A 15,447-nucleotide genomic window follows, 5' to 3' on the forward strand; every position below is an offset into this window, starting at 1 on the left:
CCTCGGTTCTCTCTAGAAGAGCGAACGAGTACTGCGTTCTCTGCCGTGCGTACGATTCACTCTGGTTCGCTTCGGCGATGAAATAAATCAGGTGAGTCAGCCTTTTCGAGCTCCTTTTATAGGTTGGGCCACACCCGTTTCGGCGGGAAGTGGCAAGAAGGGCGCGAAGCGCCCTTATTGGTCTGATGTTGCATCAGCCCGCGCTCGATAGGCTGTGCAGTTGCCGCAGAACAAGCCAATGAGCGAACGAGCCGTCTCGCCTATGGCTGTGTACTGCTGCAAATGCGCTTTACAAAAATACAAAATTAAGGATAATTTTTTGCTTCAGTATTTCGTGAAAAGAGACTTTTCCCGTAGCGTCTTAGCTAAGACGCAGTACTCGTTCGCTCTTCTAGAGAGAACCGAGGTTACGTTTAGTAACCGAGTACGTTTTTTAATTTTACATTCTACTGAAGATTTAAAACACCCTCTGAGCTATCTCAAATGTCACAAATGGTATTAATTATTCATTATCAGGTGGTAATTTAAAATGTAGCTTTCATTAGGACTCATACCTAGGAACATACTTGCAAACTTAGAGTTCACAGACCTGGTTAATGCAATTTCCTCTGCGTGAGTTACTATACAGGCAGCAGAGAATTAGAGATTTAACTTGTAAATAACACAATAAATGTGTTTACTTGAAGTATTGTGCTCTGTTATGTAAAGGGTTATATAAATTCTGTCTGCACCAGCAGCTTTTTGTTTGGCTGGTTGGATAATAGAGACAGACGCCTGGTTTTAACCGTCATCTCAATCAAAATGCCTTAGAAAGGCAATGGCGTTCATGTAAACAATAAAAGTTGTGAAGCTGATGTGTGCATTATGCAGAGCCGTTTGTTAAGGAACATTCTGCTCTTGAAAGACACAGACAATCATTCTCACAGTTAATCTCAACAGACACAATGTACATCTTCGGCTAAGCACATTGAGTGAATCAGGTACAAAGGCATTCATTTCACGGGTAATGTAAAGTCAGCTGGTCATTATCACAGAATAGTCTCTGATGTGAAGCTTAGGGTCTTGTATCACCCTGTGAGGGTTTATTTTACGGTAAAGATAGGCTGACTGTACAGTACATTATCCCACTTATTGCATGGCTGGACATGAAATATTGATTTTGAGTTGAAATGATTTTATTATATGAGAAGAGAGAGTCTGTGGAGTGTCTAGGAGCACCGAACTCTATATATGACTGTACATTAACCCAGTTATTACATGGTTTGACAAATTAATAGAGATGAAATATTTTGGTTATCATTGAAACTATTATATTAGTTTAGATGTAGAGACCGTTAAGTGGTATGTCTTTTTTGACATCTACTTTCTGTCATGTCCATTAAGGTTTATTTGATGACGTTAGTACCAGTATAGTGTATATTTAGCGCTCCCCATACTGCAGTACAGCCTTCAGGTTCTGGTTTGTGCCAGCAGATTCACCTCAAAAGATTATATAGACAAAAGATTACTGAGGGATGATTCAACCTTGTAATGGTTCCCAATGGTGAATCATATTTTTTTTCCGATTAATCCAATATATCTCTTCCCAGAGAGTTTTGAGAGATAAATCAGATAAGGCATAGGTCAGCAATGGAGGATATACCGTATGGGGTACAGGGGGTCTACAAAAGATACAGGTATAGGCCTATTTAAAAGATAGGTAGTAAACCGACACTAAACAAATATGCATACTCATTCAAAATATGTCTAAACACACACACACACATACACAAGGACAGCATTTCAACAACCAAGCCTTACAATCACAAACATGTCTTGCAGCTTTAAGAATACTGTCTGTGTTTGTTTCTCAACCTGCTGAGCTAATGGCTAAAGATGTCACTAGCTTGTGTGTATAGAGTATCAGGTTCACCTTAGGGCAACCAAGCCTCATAATCTGTGTAAAGAAAGACAGGCTTTATAGGGACAGGTTGAGAGTTGGGGGTGTTTGTAAAAAAAAGATGGAGTGTTATTTATTTATTTTTTATTTATTTATTTGTATATTTATATATTACTTATGCTGCCATATTTTTCCATCTTGTTTATTAGTAAATGATTGAGAAAGAGTTTCTTATATTAATTAATTAATTAATTTGTTATTTTTCTTTTTTGAATTGCCTATATCAGTGCTTCAAACTAGTAGAAAATTATCTTTGCTGTATTTTTGATCTTTTATTCAACATTTTAAATGAAAAGACAATACATTTTATAATTGAATTTTCATTAATTTACTCTTGTAATTTGGGAATGGATTGTTGCATTAACTTGCTTCATTCACATTGTCATTGATTTGAAATTCTGAAAGGCATTCAATATTGCATAAAACCAAGAGTGGATTGTAAATGAGATTCACAAACAAAATGAAAACTCTGACATTGATTGATTTAGGCCTGGAATAAAATAAGCTGTAAAAAACTAACATTCCTAACCACAAATAAGCATACATGCTGGTTTCACTATATTAATGAGGGGATCTCATCAAGTGAAGGCTGCTTTGTGTGTGTTTGATGTTTTACTCTATTTGTGAGGACATTTCCCAAAACTTGCTCCTCTCGAGTATAGCCAAACCTGTATATGCACGCACACATTCTGTCAAGTCAATCCACACTGAACGATTTCATTTTACTGGAAAGTGTTTCATTCGTGTGTGAGTAAGAAGGTTATTCTACAGGCTATTCTCTCTTTGTGCCGTGGTGACCCTCTCGTAATGAAGAACTACATTTGTTTCCCTCAAGTCTCAACCCTTGACATATGAGAAATATTTTTTCCTCTGAAACTAGACCTTGTCACTTCCTTTGGATTATCAAATGCTGTTTCCTTAATGTCTACAGACTACAGTATGTCAAAAAAGTGAGAATAACATCTCTCACAGTGCTCTAGGTATAATATAAACACACAAAATCTACAGTGTATTTCAGTAGCTTTATTATTGTACCATGATTTCTATCATCACTACCACTATATACTTTAGTTTACTTTAATTCAATCCATAGTAGGCTTGACAAAGTGTATAATTTTACATTTGAACTTAAATGAGTTCAGAGTTTATTTGGATCATCTGATGTCCACTAAATTCAATCCAATTAGATCCACTTGCAATCACCATATATAATTAGCAGCAACCCTGTCTTCACACTCATTAGTTAGGGTTAGTTGTTGGCTCCTGAACTTGCACTGAGTTTCAAACACTATCCTAGGAGAACTGGTATATAACCCTTAAAAAAAGAGTTTCATGTTTTCTTTGGGTATCTCAAAACGTCTGAAATGTCACACACAGTCAGTAAAGGTTCATGCCATGAGTCCACAAAAATGATGACAGCAGTAATGTGCTCTGTTCTTGTGGATAAGAAAGGGACATAACACAGAATACAAACAGGATATCAACTTAGAGATCCTTGACTTTTTAATGCTTAGCAAAATGTAGGAAATAACACTATAGCCACATGCAAAAAAAGAAAGAAAAAACCTACAACAGAGATTAGAGAGATTAAATCCTTTCTATAAAAAACCGTGGCCTGATTCATGGAACTCACAGCATTTTTGTGTAAAATGTATTTAAACCCATTTGGTGTGTAAATCTACCTATTGATCTGAATGCACAAAATGTGAAAATATTAAAGAATTCTGTGCATGTTTCTTGAATAAAACCCACTGTTTCTGGAATTGTAAACATACAGTACATTTGTCCCAAATGTTTTGCATAACAAAGTGTTGTATAAAATGCTCTAGTTACAAATATTTAACTACAGGACTTGCTAGCATTTTGAGCTAACAATGTATTCTATCTGGCCCAACAATCAGTATTAGCTTTACAATCTTATTTGGCTGGTACCCTATAGAGTCTTAACAGGTAATGTGTGGGCTCGTCCTCAAGTTGACTGGCCATTCTAAGAAGTGTCTATAAAAATCGCCTAGAAGCTACTTGCCTATGATGCCTTACATAATACATTATATTATTACAGTATTTCAACATGCAAAAGCCTTTTCTGCAACAATCCAAGGAAATTTGGCACGTTTTTTTTTAGTAAAAGCACAACATTATCTATAGGGGTACACAACAGCAGGATGAGAGCTTTCACCATAACTGAACTGTGTTTCAGTGCTTCAGTGCTTTTAATGATTCAGAGGAGCATATGGTTATGAGTATGTTAGTTATGACTTCAGAAGTCAGAAGATTTGTAGCAATACCAATAGCAAGTTTGATTTTGCTAGTCAGGGAAAGAGTAGAGGAGTGGGGGTGGTGAGACTGACAATTTGTGAAGTGCAAATTAGTTTCTGCTAGGGGTATCTAAGGGTACGTGCGTCTGTGTGTGTAGATTGTTGGCAAAATAATCCCTCAGTCTAGATGGTCAAAGTCAATCTTAATTGTGATGGAGAGAGCCGGCATGAGAGTGGCAAGATTAATGTTTTGCTTTAAGATTGAATGTCACAATGATGGGAGGGGGTGAAAGGGAAAAAAATGGAGTGTTAAGAAACTCTGTAAAGCTGCAGCTATTTTATGTGAAACTTGCATCTACCGAAAATGTAGTTTCACGATGTGTTGAAAGTGAATTGATTACAGTCTGTAAATGAAAATACATACAATAAAAATATAGTAAATTATAAAAAAAAAAGTAAATTGAAAAAAAAAGCTTAATTGTGGATCAGTGTATTAGATGATTGGTGTTTTTTTTTTTTTTTTGCGCTTTTTTTTGCAGGACAGCTATACAAAGGCTACATTTCTTTTTTAACATGTGCAAAGACATGTCATTTTATTGAAGTGTTCCTCTAGTTGTCTTCAACTGAGGTGCAGTAAAAAATCTCATTTTTGACCCTCAATTGTCTGATCCTATTTTTCAACACAGGTGCAGATGATTAAATTTATTTCCAAGCTATACACTTGGCAGAGTCAGAAAAACATGCTCCCTGTTCATAATGGTAGCTGATATATAATGATTGACAGCTGTAGACACCGTACATCCTAAATCTCAGAAATGAAAATTACTTGCATGCAAACCGCAATCCAATCAACTGACAATGACTGTACAAGCAAGAGTGGGTAACACTTATGCAACCATTATATTTAAAGATGGGACTAAACAGATCAAATTTAATTTGAACTAATCTTCCAGGTAATCGCAGTGTCTGGTTAATAATCATTATCATTGCATAATAAGTGTAAACTACTGTGCGTTTTTCCAGATGCCTACCCTATCTCAGAAGTGGTGTATAAGTGGACTAAAGGCCCTGGCATGTCTGTGGTAGTGGCAGAGGAAGGGTCACGTCTTAACCAATACCATCTGATCGGCCACACTGTCGGTACTGAAGATATCAGCACAAGCAGAGGTAAATAACTTTCTCTGATCTTATCCAATTAACTGCAATGCCAAGATCTGTGATTCAGCTTTAGCTTTAAAATCAGGACCTTGATCCAAAACATTTTGTAGTAACGCAATATCCATTCTTGCTAGTATATCATATATTTTCTTTCATCTGGCCTTCTAACCTGTTACATCTAATGCATTATTTCTAGGAACATGATCTGTTGCATCACACCATTTCAGTTTCATTTTCCTACACCGTCTGATGTTGTCTCTCTTAAATAAAGTGATAGCCCTTCTGTGATTATTGCTTTTTCAAATCAAGCTGGATGGCAAATGAGTGATGAGGATTTCAGTACACCTCCCACTCATGGCCAGCTGTCTCTAGGACCAGCGAGAGTACAGGAAGAGATGAAGATGAGAGAGAGGGAGGGGAGAAAACAACACTTATCCTGAGCCATTGGATCTGGAGGGTTAATCCTTGTGCTTCCCCATCAGTTGTGCTTTTACCATGTGACATCGGTCAGCCACCATTGGCTCAAGCTGGCAAGAGACACATGGGAGACGAGTAAGGGGGAGAAGGGGGCCTAGGCGGCATCTGCCTAATTCGGTTATGTAAAGATGACTGGTAATACACTCATATCATTTCTGCCTCTAGCTTTGTAATCATATGTGGGGGGTGGGGTTGCGGGGCTTCCCCTTGTTCCGCCTTTATGGATGTACATATATGGATAACCGTGCTGAGCTGGTGTACACTCAAATTCAATAAGACATTATCATGCTCTGATCATGAGCTAGGCAGACACTATCAACTATGCCAACCACGTCATGTTTTAAACCCTACTGAGCCATATCTCTTTCTCACTGCCATTGATTTACACATCAAAGTTGGCCAGCTGTCATCAAGTGGCCAGAAACACTTTTAGAAACTAGCTCTGAGGCCACAGTGTTCCTTTCTAACAGGACTTTATAACCTGTCTTTCCCCATCTTCCGATTTTTGCCCTGTCTGACTTGCAGGACAAAGGTCAGCTGGTCATTACTGCTGCTAATCTGAGGTGCAAACCTCTTTACAAAGTTAAAAATAGATCCACCAGGACTTCATTTTATGAGCGCAGGGCTATTAGCTCAAACCCAGTGGAGAAGAAAGAAAGGGAAAAAAGACCTTCTAGAGTCTGCCAAACAGAGGGTAAAATTATCTCTAGTGGAAATGTCAACATTCAATCACTTGGCCCAAACTGTAAAGATGTCCAGATAACCTGTCACCTTTTATTAATAAGAACTCCCATCCAGAAAATAGCATCTACCCTTCCCAGCTGTTTCAAATTGATTTAGAAGCTGACCCCCCTCAGGGGCTCATCCGTTCCTGTCAACGTTCAACACTGTGTTATTTTTATTTGAGTGTAAAAAAAATCAGACCACTCACCAGTTGACCTGCATGGCAGCATTGTTCTCTGCTATGAATGGGAGTTCTCCATAAACACTCCAAAAGCTTAGAAGTAAAATCCACCACAGTCGCATGTTTGTAGCTCTCAAAAGAGTCCCACCCCAAAGGGCACATCCAAGGTGGAATATATGAAATGGGGCACTGCCAGATGTGCTTTCTTCCCAGTCATTGAAATAAAGGGGCAAGCCAGACAAAGGGGATGCAATGAGCCCCTCATGACGAGGACATCTTTGCCCCCAGGGCCCTCACGACGTTCAAACTTTTCCTTGACTTCCAAGACTCAACAGCTTGTCGTCCTCTTCATCTGATCCGCTTGATCTGTCCCTTCTGATCTAGACTAGATTTTATGCTATTGCTCTGTTTTTACCCCCTTTTTTGTTACCTCACTTTCTCTCTGCAAGCCGTGAAAGAGTATATCCTAAATGCGGATGGCCTGGCCTGACAGAATGGATGGAACTATTGAAAGAGCGAGTGACAGAAGAGTTTGTGTGTGTGTGTGTGTGTGAGAGAGAGAGAGAGAGAGAGAGAGAGAGAGAGAAGCCTGCTGGATGCAGATTGTGACAAGGGATTAGTGGGACACAAAAATCCGATTTTGCCAGGAGAAAGCAGCAGTCATCAGTGGATTTTCTATAGTTTATCAGACTGTGTGGCTCAAAAGGATTTTTTTTTTAAAGCTTCAAATTCAATCTTCGCTTGGTTAACAGGATATATAATGTTTTTTTCATTCTGTATTCTCTTTTCTATTCCAGTTAATGATTTATCTCACCATGTTCCATTGCACAACGTGACAGCTCTTAAACACACCATAAATGTCACTTTTGTTTAGATGATTAAATCTGTTCCATTCTGATGATTTATGCCATTTTTGTACCTATAAAATAATTGATGTTGTACTCTTTTACTAAAACAAAATCAAATCATCTTTGTAGCCAGACATTATGATAACTGTCCACTATTTGGTGCTAATGAGACCACAAACTAGGAAGTCAAAGTGTTTCCCTTTACTCTGAAAGAATACTGACAGCACTTTTGGAAAATTCCATAAGTACGTCATTTCCCATTTGTTTTGATTTGCCTCATATTATTATGTCTCTATCTTCCCTTGACTTGTTTCTCACCACCTCTCTCTCTCTCTCTCTCTCTCTTTCTCATTTTCTCTTTAAACCTCTCAGCTGGTTTGCACTTATCCCCTCGAGTTAATCACGCTCTATCCCTCCCTCTCTTAGTCCCTTTGTTTCTTCTGTTACTTATTTTTCCATCACTGTTTTCTATTCTCACCCTCTCTTTCATTTCATTCTTCTTCTGTTTCGTTGTTCCCCCTGCAGGTCAATACACGGTCATGATGGCCCATTTCTACCTGAAGAGGAAGATTGGTTACTTTGTTATTCAGACCTACATGCCCTGCTTCATGACTGTCATTCTGTCCCAAGTCTCATTCTGGCTCAACCGTGAGTCTGTCCCTGCCAGGACCGTCTTTGGTTAGTACTTCCCTTTTTCCCCATGGTATGCGAGTTTTACAGACACACACACACACACACACACACACACACACACACACACACACACACACACACACACACACACACACACACACACACACAGCTGTTCTACAAAATAGTATAGAAATAGAATAGAAAATACGAGTAGTTCTATATGAATGGGTTAACCCCTCATGAATGCTGCCATTAAAGGTTGTTTATTTATTTTATTTCTAGCACTATTTTTAATAAATGTAGTTGTAGCAAGGCCCTGTTATCCCCTAGTGGTTAATATCTGTATAGCATAACTTAAATCAATTAATGATTTAATAGAAAAATTAAGAAAATGCTAATGCTAATAACTTTCTGGAGTTATAGCTTCTATATAGCTGTAATTTTGTTTTAGGTTAAGTTTTTGTAATTTTAGTACTACAATTTTCAGTTAGTCTTTTATCTATTTTTTTTCTTTTATTTTATATATGGCGAAATGTTAAGGTTAAAAAAAGGGCAGTGATCTTTTTTTTTCCAACAGATATTTTCAAAGCTTACCATTTACTCTCATTATGAAAATAACTTTATTGTTTGTTTAGTTCTAACAAGCGAGTTTTTTGGTCAAAACTATAACCAAAAAAAAATTTTTTTTATAAAAATCTCTTGGTGTTGATTTAAAACAAAAGAACATTTCGAAAAAGGCATTGGCTGTAGGCCAAAATAAGTAGAAAAATATCAGCATATCAGATATCTGGAAAAATCCAGTATTGTGCATCCCTACATTTAACAAAACAATTTCAATAGCTTTAGTTAGAATTAACAACATGGCTCCACTAGCCACTAATGGTGGAGGCCAAAACACCATCATGCAAATGGTAATAGCATTGTCCAGTTATTACAGTTTTGTGAGACAAAAAATAAAAATGTCCTGCTTGCACCTTTAAAAACTTATAAGCATCAGGTATTTACTCCTCCAGTCCTGTTTGAAAGTAGATTATAAAAAAAAAAATTATATTCAGTTTTCAATCACCTAGCATATATAGATTCTTAACTGTTGACCCTTTTGTTCAATCACTAAATGTTTTGCTCTGTACATCGATAATTCTCATCAAAGTGGAAATCAGAATTAACTGATGCAATCAGAAGGAACGAAGAGCTAATCTACTCGGATGACTGTTTTTGAATTCACACCTCCGTTCCTATTCAATTCTGGGGCCTTGCATTGTATCTTGGCAATAATCAGCAAAGCGAGCAGACAGTCCACAAGGAATATGTGCCCACGCAAACAACATGTCTCTGACTGGCCAACAAAGGATACATCAAAACATAATGCTTTCTCACACACATAAATATACAAATATCCATGAACAGAGGCTCAAAGACCCCCTCGCTGATATCGCTCATGTGACAGTGTTGTATTTGCATAGCCTGAGGCTGAGAAATCCCATAGCCGTATGCCTGAAGGACTGTAGTACCATAGCTATTTATGTCTAAAAGTCTCTGTGACCGCTGCCTGGGGCAATCTGCAGATCTCCCTCTGACAGGGACAGCACACCTCCGCTCCTCAGACACTTACCGAGAACTATTCTCTGATGCTTTGAAGAATTATAATGTTACTGTCATTCTAAGGGCATGTATATATATATATATATATATATATATTTATATATATATAAACATTTATATCTGAAATTCAGTGCTGCTGTGTTTGACCCTTCATTGTTACCTTATATATATAATTCTTATTTGATAAAAAGTAGACTGCATTTCTGGGAATGAAATGATCTTAATGACAGTATTCCCATCTGGTATGCTTTGTTATGCTATTAAGATGAGTTTATGATTCATGAAGCAATATTTTATTCATGCACAGTATTTTAAATATTACAAGAATTATGTTAAATGAAAGACAAAATTTCCCTGCTCACTGGTACCGGCATTCACAAAATGACTCTGCTTCTACTGAATTTTTTTGATGGATTACTGTGATTGTTTTCAGCACATAAATCATGTTATATTATAAGCATTATATGCCTGTATATTTTGTAGAAGAAATGTGGTGTAATTCTTATATGTTTTAAAGAAATGTATTTAGTTAAAAAAGCATGTTGTTTAATTTATGGCTTTTTATAAAGATATAAACAGTAAGGATTTAGACTGTAATGTCTATTATTTTTCATTTACACTGCCTGTCAAAAGTTTGGATATATTATTTGGAATATTTATGATTATGATTTTAATGTTTCTGAAAGAAGTATCTTATGCTCACCAAGGCTGCATATATTTAATCAAAAATAATTTTTGAATATTATAATTTACAATAACTGTTTAATTTTAATATATTTAAAAAAGTAATTTATTCCTTTGATGGCAAAGCTGGATTTTCAACATCTATTACTTCAGTTTTCAGTGTCACGTGATGATATGCCTAATTTGGTGCTTCATTGCTATTATATTTTATTGGTGCTTTTTTTTTGTTTGCTTTTGCTGCTTAATATTTTTGTTGAAACCATTATACATTTTTTTTTTGGATTCTTTGATCAATAGAAAGTAAAAAAAAAACAGCATTTATTCAAAATAGAAAACGTCTGTAACATTATCAATGTCTTTAATGTCACTTGTGATAATTTAAATGTGTTCATGCTGAATGAAAGAACTGACTAGCGGAATTTCTGCTGAAAATTCAGCTGAATAGGTTAAAATATAAAGTTATTTTAAATTGTAATAATATTTTATAATATTTCTGTTTTTACTGTATTTTTTATCAAATAAATGCAGCCTTGCTGAGCACAAGAGACTTTATTTAAAAAAAGAAATCTGAATCATTCCAAATTTTTGACCAGCTTTAGAGAGCCCTTATTTTATAATATCCTAAATCTATGTGTTTGGTCCTCCACAGGTGTGACCACAGTGTTGACCATGACCACCCTCAGCATCAGCGCCCGCAACTCTCTCCCCAAAGTAGCATATGCCACTGCAATGGATTGGTTCATCGCTGTTTGCTATGCCTTTGTGTTCTCTGCGCTCATTGAGTTTGCCACAGTCAATTACTTCACCAAACGCAGCTGGGCTTGGGATGGAAAGAAGGCCTTGGAGGCTCAGCAGCCTAAAGTAAGTTAGTATGTTTTCATGTGTTCCTGCATATATGGTGTTCAACTCTCTTAAAACCTCAGAAAGAGTCTTTGTTGAGTGCAGTTGCATAAACATGACAGTTCAGTTCTATTTGACGCGAATGTTTCAATACATTAAGGTTATATAATATGCTTTTTCTAATTGTTTTGAGACTCTTGAACAGCTTGAGAGTGCTCAGTCACAACATTGCAGATGGTGACACTAACTCAAATGTCAACTGCTTTATTTGATGAGCTGTATTTGTGTTTGCTGCTGATGGATGTCACATTTTGAAATTCTACAGGATGAATATTTAGCCTTTACCCAGAATGCCCTTCAGACCTGACACTTCATTGAGATTTCTGATAGCTGCTTGTTTGATGTACATGTAAATGCCAGGTTTCTCCTTATGCAAGATCTATTTTCATCCAGAAAATTGTAATTTTTCATTTGCGGTGGACAAACGGAATTCAAAGAGCAGTCAGTGCACCAGTTGAGGCAGTTATATATATATATATATATATATAGTCCCTGTTACACTTAATGGTGCCACATTTTCCTGGTTAAATAAACACATCTGTTCACATTTTATTACAGATAACAAATATAATTCTATTTTGAAATTTTTATATTTTTTTTTACATTTTATTTAATATTTTTAATGCTAATTATACATTTAATAGTGGTTTTATATTTATTCCAAAATAAAAACTAAAGGTAGTAACAATTTGAAAGATATTTTGGAAACTATTTACTATAAAGTTTCATTAGTTAATATTAGATAACTACTTTAGTTAAAATGAACTAAGAATAACCAATAGCCTACTTCTACAGCATTTATTAATCTTAGTTAATATTAATTTCAACATTTGCTAATGCACTATTAAAATCAAAAGTTGTGTTTGTTAACATTAGTTCTTTTTAATAGTCAATTTATTTTTGAGTCATCATCATAAAAGTCCTGTAAACACTGGCACAGACACAAAGATGTATGTTTCATCAGGCTGAATGCTCCAAACTGATGCAGTCATCACGTTTTCAGACTATTTCAAGTTTTATTTTGACATGACACAAAGTAGTGGTTTCTGAGTAGGAGAATTTTTTACTTTATAATTTGTCAATAATGCCATCATTTTCTTCATTCAGGCAGAGAGTTCGCATGAGAACAAGAGGCGGGATTTATCACATGAACCAATAACATTCAATCATAACCGATCATATCCAGTTATAGCGCGATGGAGACAGTTCCTCCTCTCATGTGACTTTCTCCCATTCATTCTCAATTACAACCCAGAAAAGTCACCACATGCTAAGGGGTCTCTGTTGTAAGTCTATGGACTTAAGGGAGGTAAGCCTCTGTTGTAACTTTACCTGCGGGTGTCGCTGTTTGACAGTGTTACTTTATAAAAACAAGTGAGTTTTATACTTTTAATGCTATACGGTATAATATTTGTGATTTATGTTTGTAATATTGATTATTTTGTCATCCAAATTTTTGAGGAGACATTGCCTCGTTTGCCGTCTCGGAGGGAACGCCCCTGCAGTGCACATGACACTGTGCTAAGTTTGTTAGTAAAGGCTCTGCAGTCAGACCTCTGAAGGTCAGATCTGGACCTCCAGCACAGCTTTCTTAAATGTCAGCCTCACTTGTTTTTTATCAAACACCAACTTATTCCTCCTCTCCTGTGGAGGTGTTTTTCTAAAACCCTGAGCCCCTGATGTGGTGCCCTTCTTTAAGAAAGAGGAGTTGATGTATACAAAATACTGTTCATTACTGGCATGACTGTATATATGTATACACACACACACACACACACACACACACACACACACACACACACACACACACACACACACTGATATTCAAATGTTTGAGGTCTGTAAACATTTTTTTTTATGTTTTTGAAAGGTGTCTCTTTTGCTCACCAAAACAAATACAGTAAAAACAAAAATATTGTGAAAATTTGTATAATTTAAAATAAGATTTCTATTGGAATATTCTTTAAAATGTAATTTATTCCTGTGATGCAAAGCTGAATTTTCATCAGCCATTACTCTAGACTTCAGTGCCACATGATCTTTTAGAAATTCAAATTCTACATAAAAATTATAATATTTCAGAATTCTTTAATAAGTAGATAGTTAAAAATAAAAATTTGTGTATATATATACAGTACAGACCAAAAGTTTGGAAACATTACTATTTTTAATGTTTTTAAAAGAAGTTTCTTCTGCTCATCAAGCCTGCATTTATTTGATCAAAAATACAGAACAAAATGTAATATTGTGATATATTATTACAATTTAAAATAATTGTTTTTAAATTTATTATACTTTAAATTATCATTTATTTATGTGATGCAAAGCTGAATTTTTAGGATCATTATCACATGATACTTTAGAAATTATTTTAATATGATGTTTCATTATCAAAGTTGGAAACAGTTCTGCTGCTTAATATTTTTTCAGAACATGTGATACTTTTTTAGGATACTTTGATGAATAAAAAAAAAAAAGAAGCTATGTTTTTAAAATATAAATATTTTGTAATAACATTATACACTACTGGTCAATAATTTAGGGTCAGTAATTTTTTTCTTTCTTTTTTAAAAATAAAATCAATACATTTATTCAGCAAGGATGTGTTAAATTGATAAAAAGTGATAGTAAAGAAAATATATTATTAGAATATATATTATTAGAATTTCTTTTTTGAATAAATGCAGTTCTTTTTAACCTTTTATTCATCAAATATATTAGACAGCAGAACTGTTTCCAACACTCAAATCAGAATATTAGAATGATTTCTAAATGATCATGTGATAGACTGGATGTTACATGTGACACTGAAGGCTGGAGTAATGATGCTGAAAATTCAGCTTTGCATCACAGGAATAAATTATTTTTTAAAAGTATATTCAAATAGAAAACTATTATTTTAAGTTGTAATAATATTTCACAATATTACTGTTTTTTCTGTATTTTTGATCAAATAAATGCAGGCTTGATGAGCAGAAGAAACTTCTTTCAAAAACATTAAAAATAGTAATGTTTCCAAACTTTTGGTCTGTATTGTATATGTGTGTGTGTGTGTGTGTATGTGTGTGTGTGTGTGTGTGTGTGTGTCTGTGTGTATGTGTGTGTGTGTGTGTGTGTGAAAGTATCATAAAAGTGTTCTGAATTCTTTACAGCAATTACGCAAGTTACTCAGTTATAATCATTCTTTTCAATGATCATAAAATCTGTGAGTTCAGGAACTCCAACTCTATTTTGTTCCGAATAAGATCATCCCAGTTATTGTGAATCGTATCAAATGGTTCAAGACTAATTTGCAAATGAACATTTCTCACATGAACTTGACTTAAATTTGGGTGTTTCTCACTCCTTTCTTATGACTGAAGACATGTAATACAGCACACAGACTTGCATGGACTATTTAATAGAAGCGTTTGCACCCCCTTTTACACCTGGAAGCTATATTATTTTAATCAAAGATGAATTGTGGAAAGATTGGTTGGCTAGAAGCTGCTCAGAACCTTTTGTCCACCACCCACACAAGGTTACCTCTGCCCACCTAAAAGTACTGGAACATAAAAGCAAAACAGCAGGAGGGGAAGTCGTGGCATAATGGTTAGAGCTTTGGACTCTTAATCCAAAGGTTGCGAGTTCGAGTCTTTGGCCGGCAGGATTTGTCGGTGGTGGGAATGAATTTTAAGTGCTCTCTCCACCTTCAATACCACAACTGAGGTGCCCTTAAGCAAGACACCGCACCCCCAACTGTTTCCTGGGTGCTGCAGCATAAATGGCTGCTCCGGGTGTGTTCACTGCTGTGTGTGTGATATTTGGATGGGTTAAATGCAGAGCATGAATTTCGAGTATGGGTCACCATACTTGGCTGCATGTCACGCCATTAGGATTTTAGAGTTATAACTGCTGCTTATTCTCTTTTCTATCTAAAGTACTTACACTGATTGTTGAGAAATGTCATTGAAAGCATTGTAACTTTTATAGATGAACAAGATGAGCAAGAAGATGTGTAACTGATAAACTAAATTATATTTCACTTGAAAAAAAAAGTGCCTC

General features: G+C 35.6%; 2 protein-coding genes across 5 annotated transcripts in view; one reads left to right on the forward strand and one right to left on the reverse strand.

The window, feature by feature from the left end:
• LOC132161072 (gamma-aminobutyric acid receptor subunit beta-3) overlaps nucleotides 1-7,287 on the reverse strand; it is an 85,103-nt gene extending 77,816 nt beyond the window's left edge. For both annotated transcript variants that reach the window (XM_059570868.1, XM_059570865.1), the window contains exon 1: nucleotides 6,764-7,287. In XM_059570868.1, the coding sequence (XP_059426851.1) occupies nucleotides 6,764-6,858 (95 nt within the window). In that variant the 5' untranslated portion in view covers nucleotides 6,859-7,287. The remainder of the gene's footprint in view (nucleotides 1-6,763) is intronic.
• Nucleotides 1-15,447, forward strand: part of LOC132161074 (gamma-aminobutyric acid receptor subunit alpha-5-like) — a 35,303-nt gene that overhangs the window by 17,533 nt on the left and 2,323 nt on the right. For 2 of the 3 annotated variants that reach the window (XM_059570872.1, XM_059570871.1), the window contains exons 7-9: nucleotides 5,221-5,364; nucleotides 8,110-8,262; nucleotides 11,153-11,364. In XM_059570872.1, coding sequence (XP_059426855.1) covers nucleotides 5,221-5,364; nucleotides 8,110-8,262; nucleotides 11,153-11,364 — 509 coding nt within the window. Of the gene's footprint in view, nucleotides 1-5,220; nucleotides 5,365-8,109; nucleotides 8,263-11,152; nucleotides 11,373-15,447 lie in introns of all 3 variants that reach the window. The other variant, XM_059570873.1, reaches the window with a different exon arrangement.

Source organism: Carassius carassius, chromosome 17, assembly GCF_963082965.1.
Source record: "Carassius carassius chromosome 17, fCarCar2.1, whole genome shotgun sequence".
NCBI classification, from domain to species: Eukaryota; Metazoa; Chordata; class Actinopteri; order Cypriniformes; family Cyprinidae; genus Carassius; species Carassius carassius.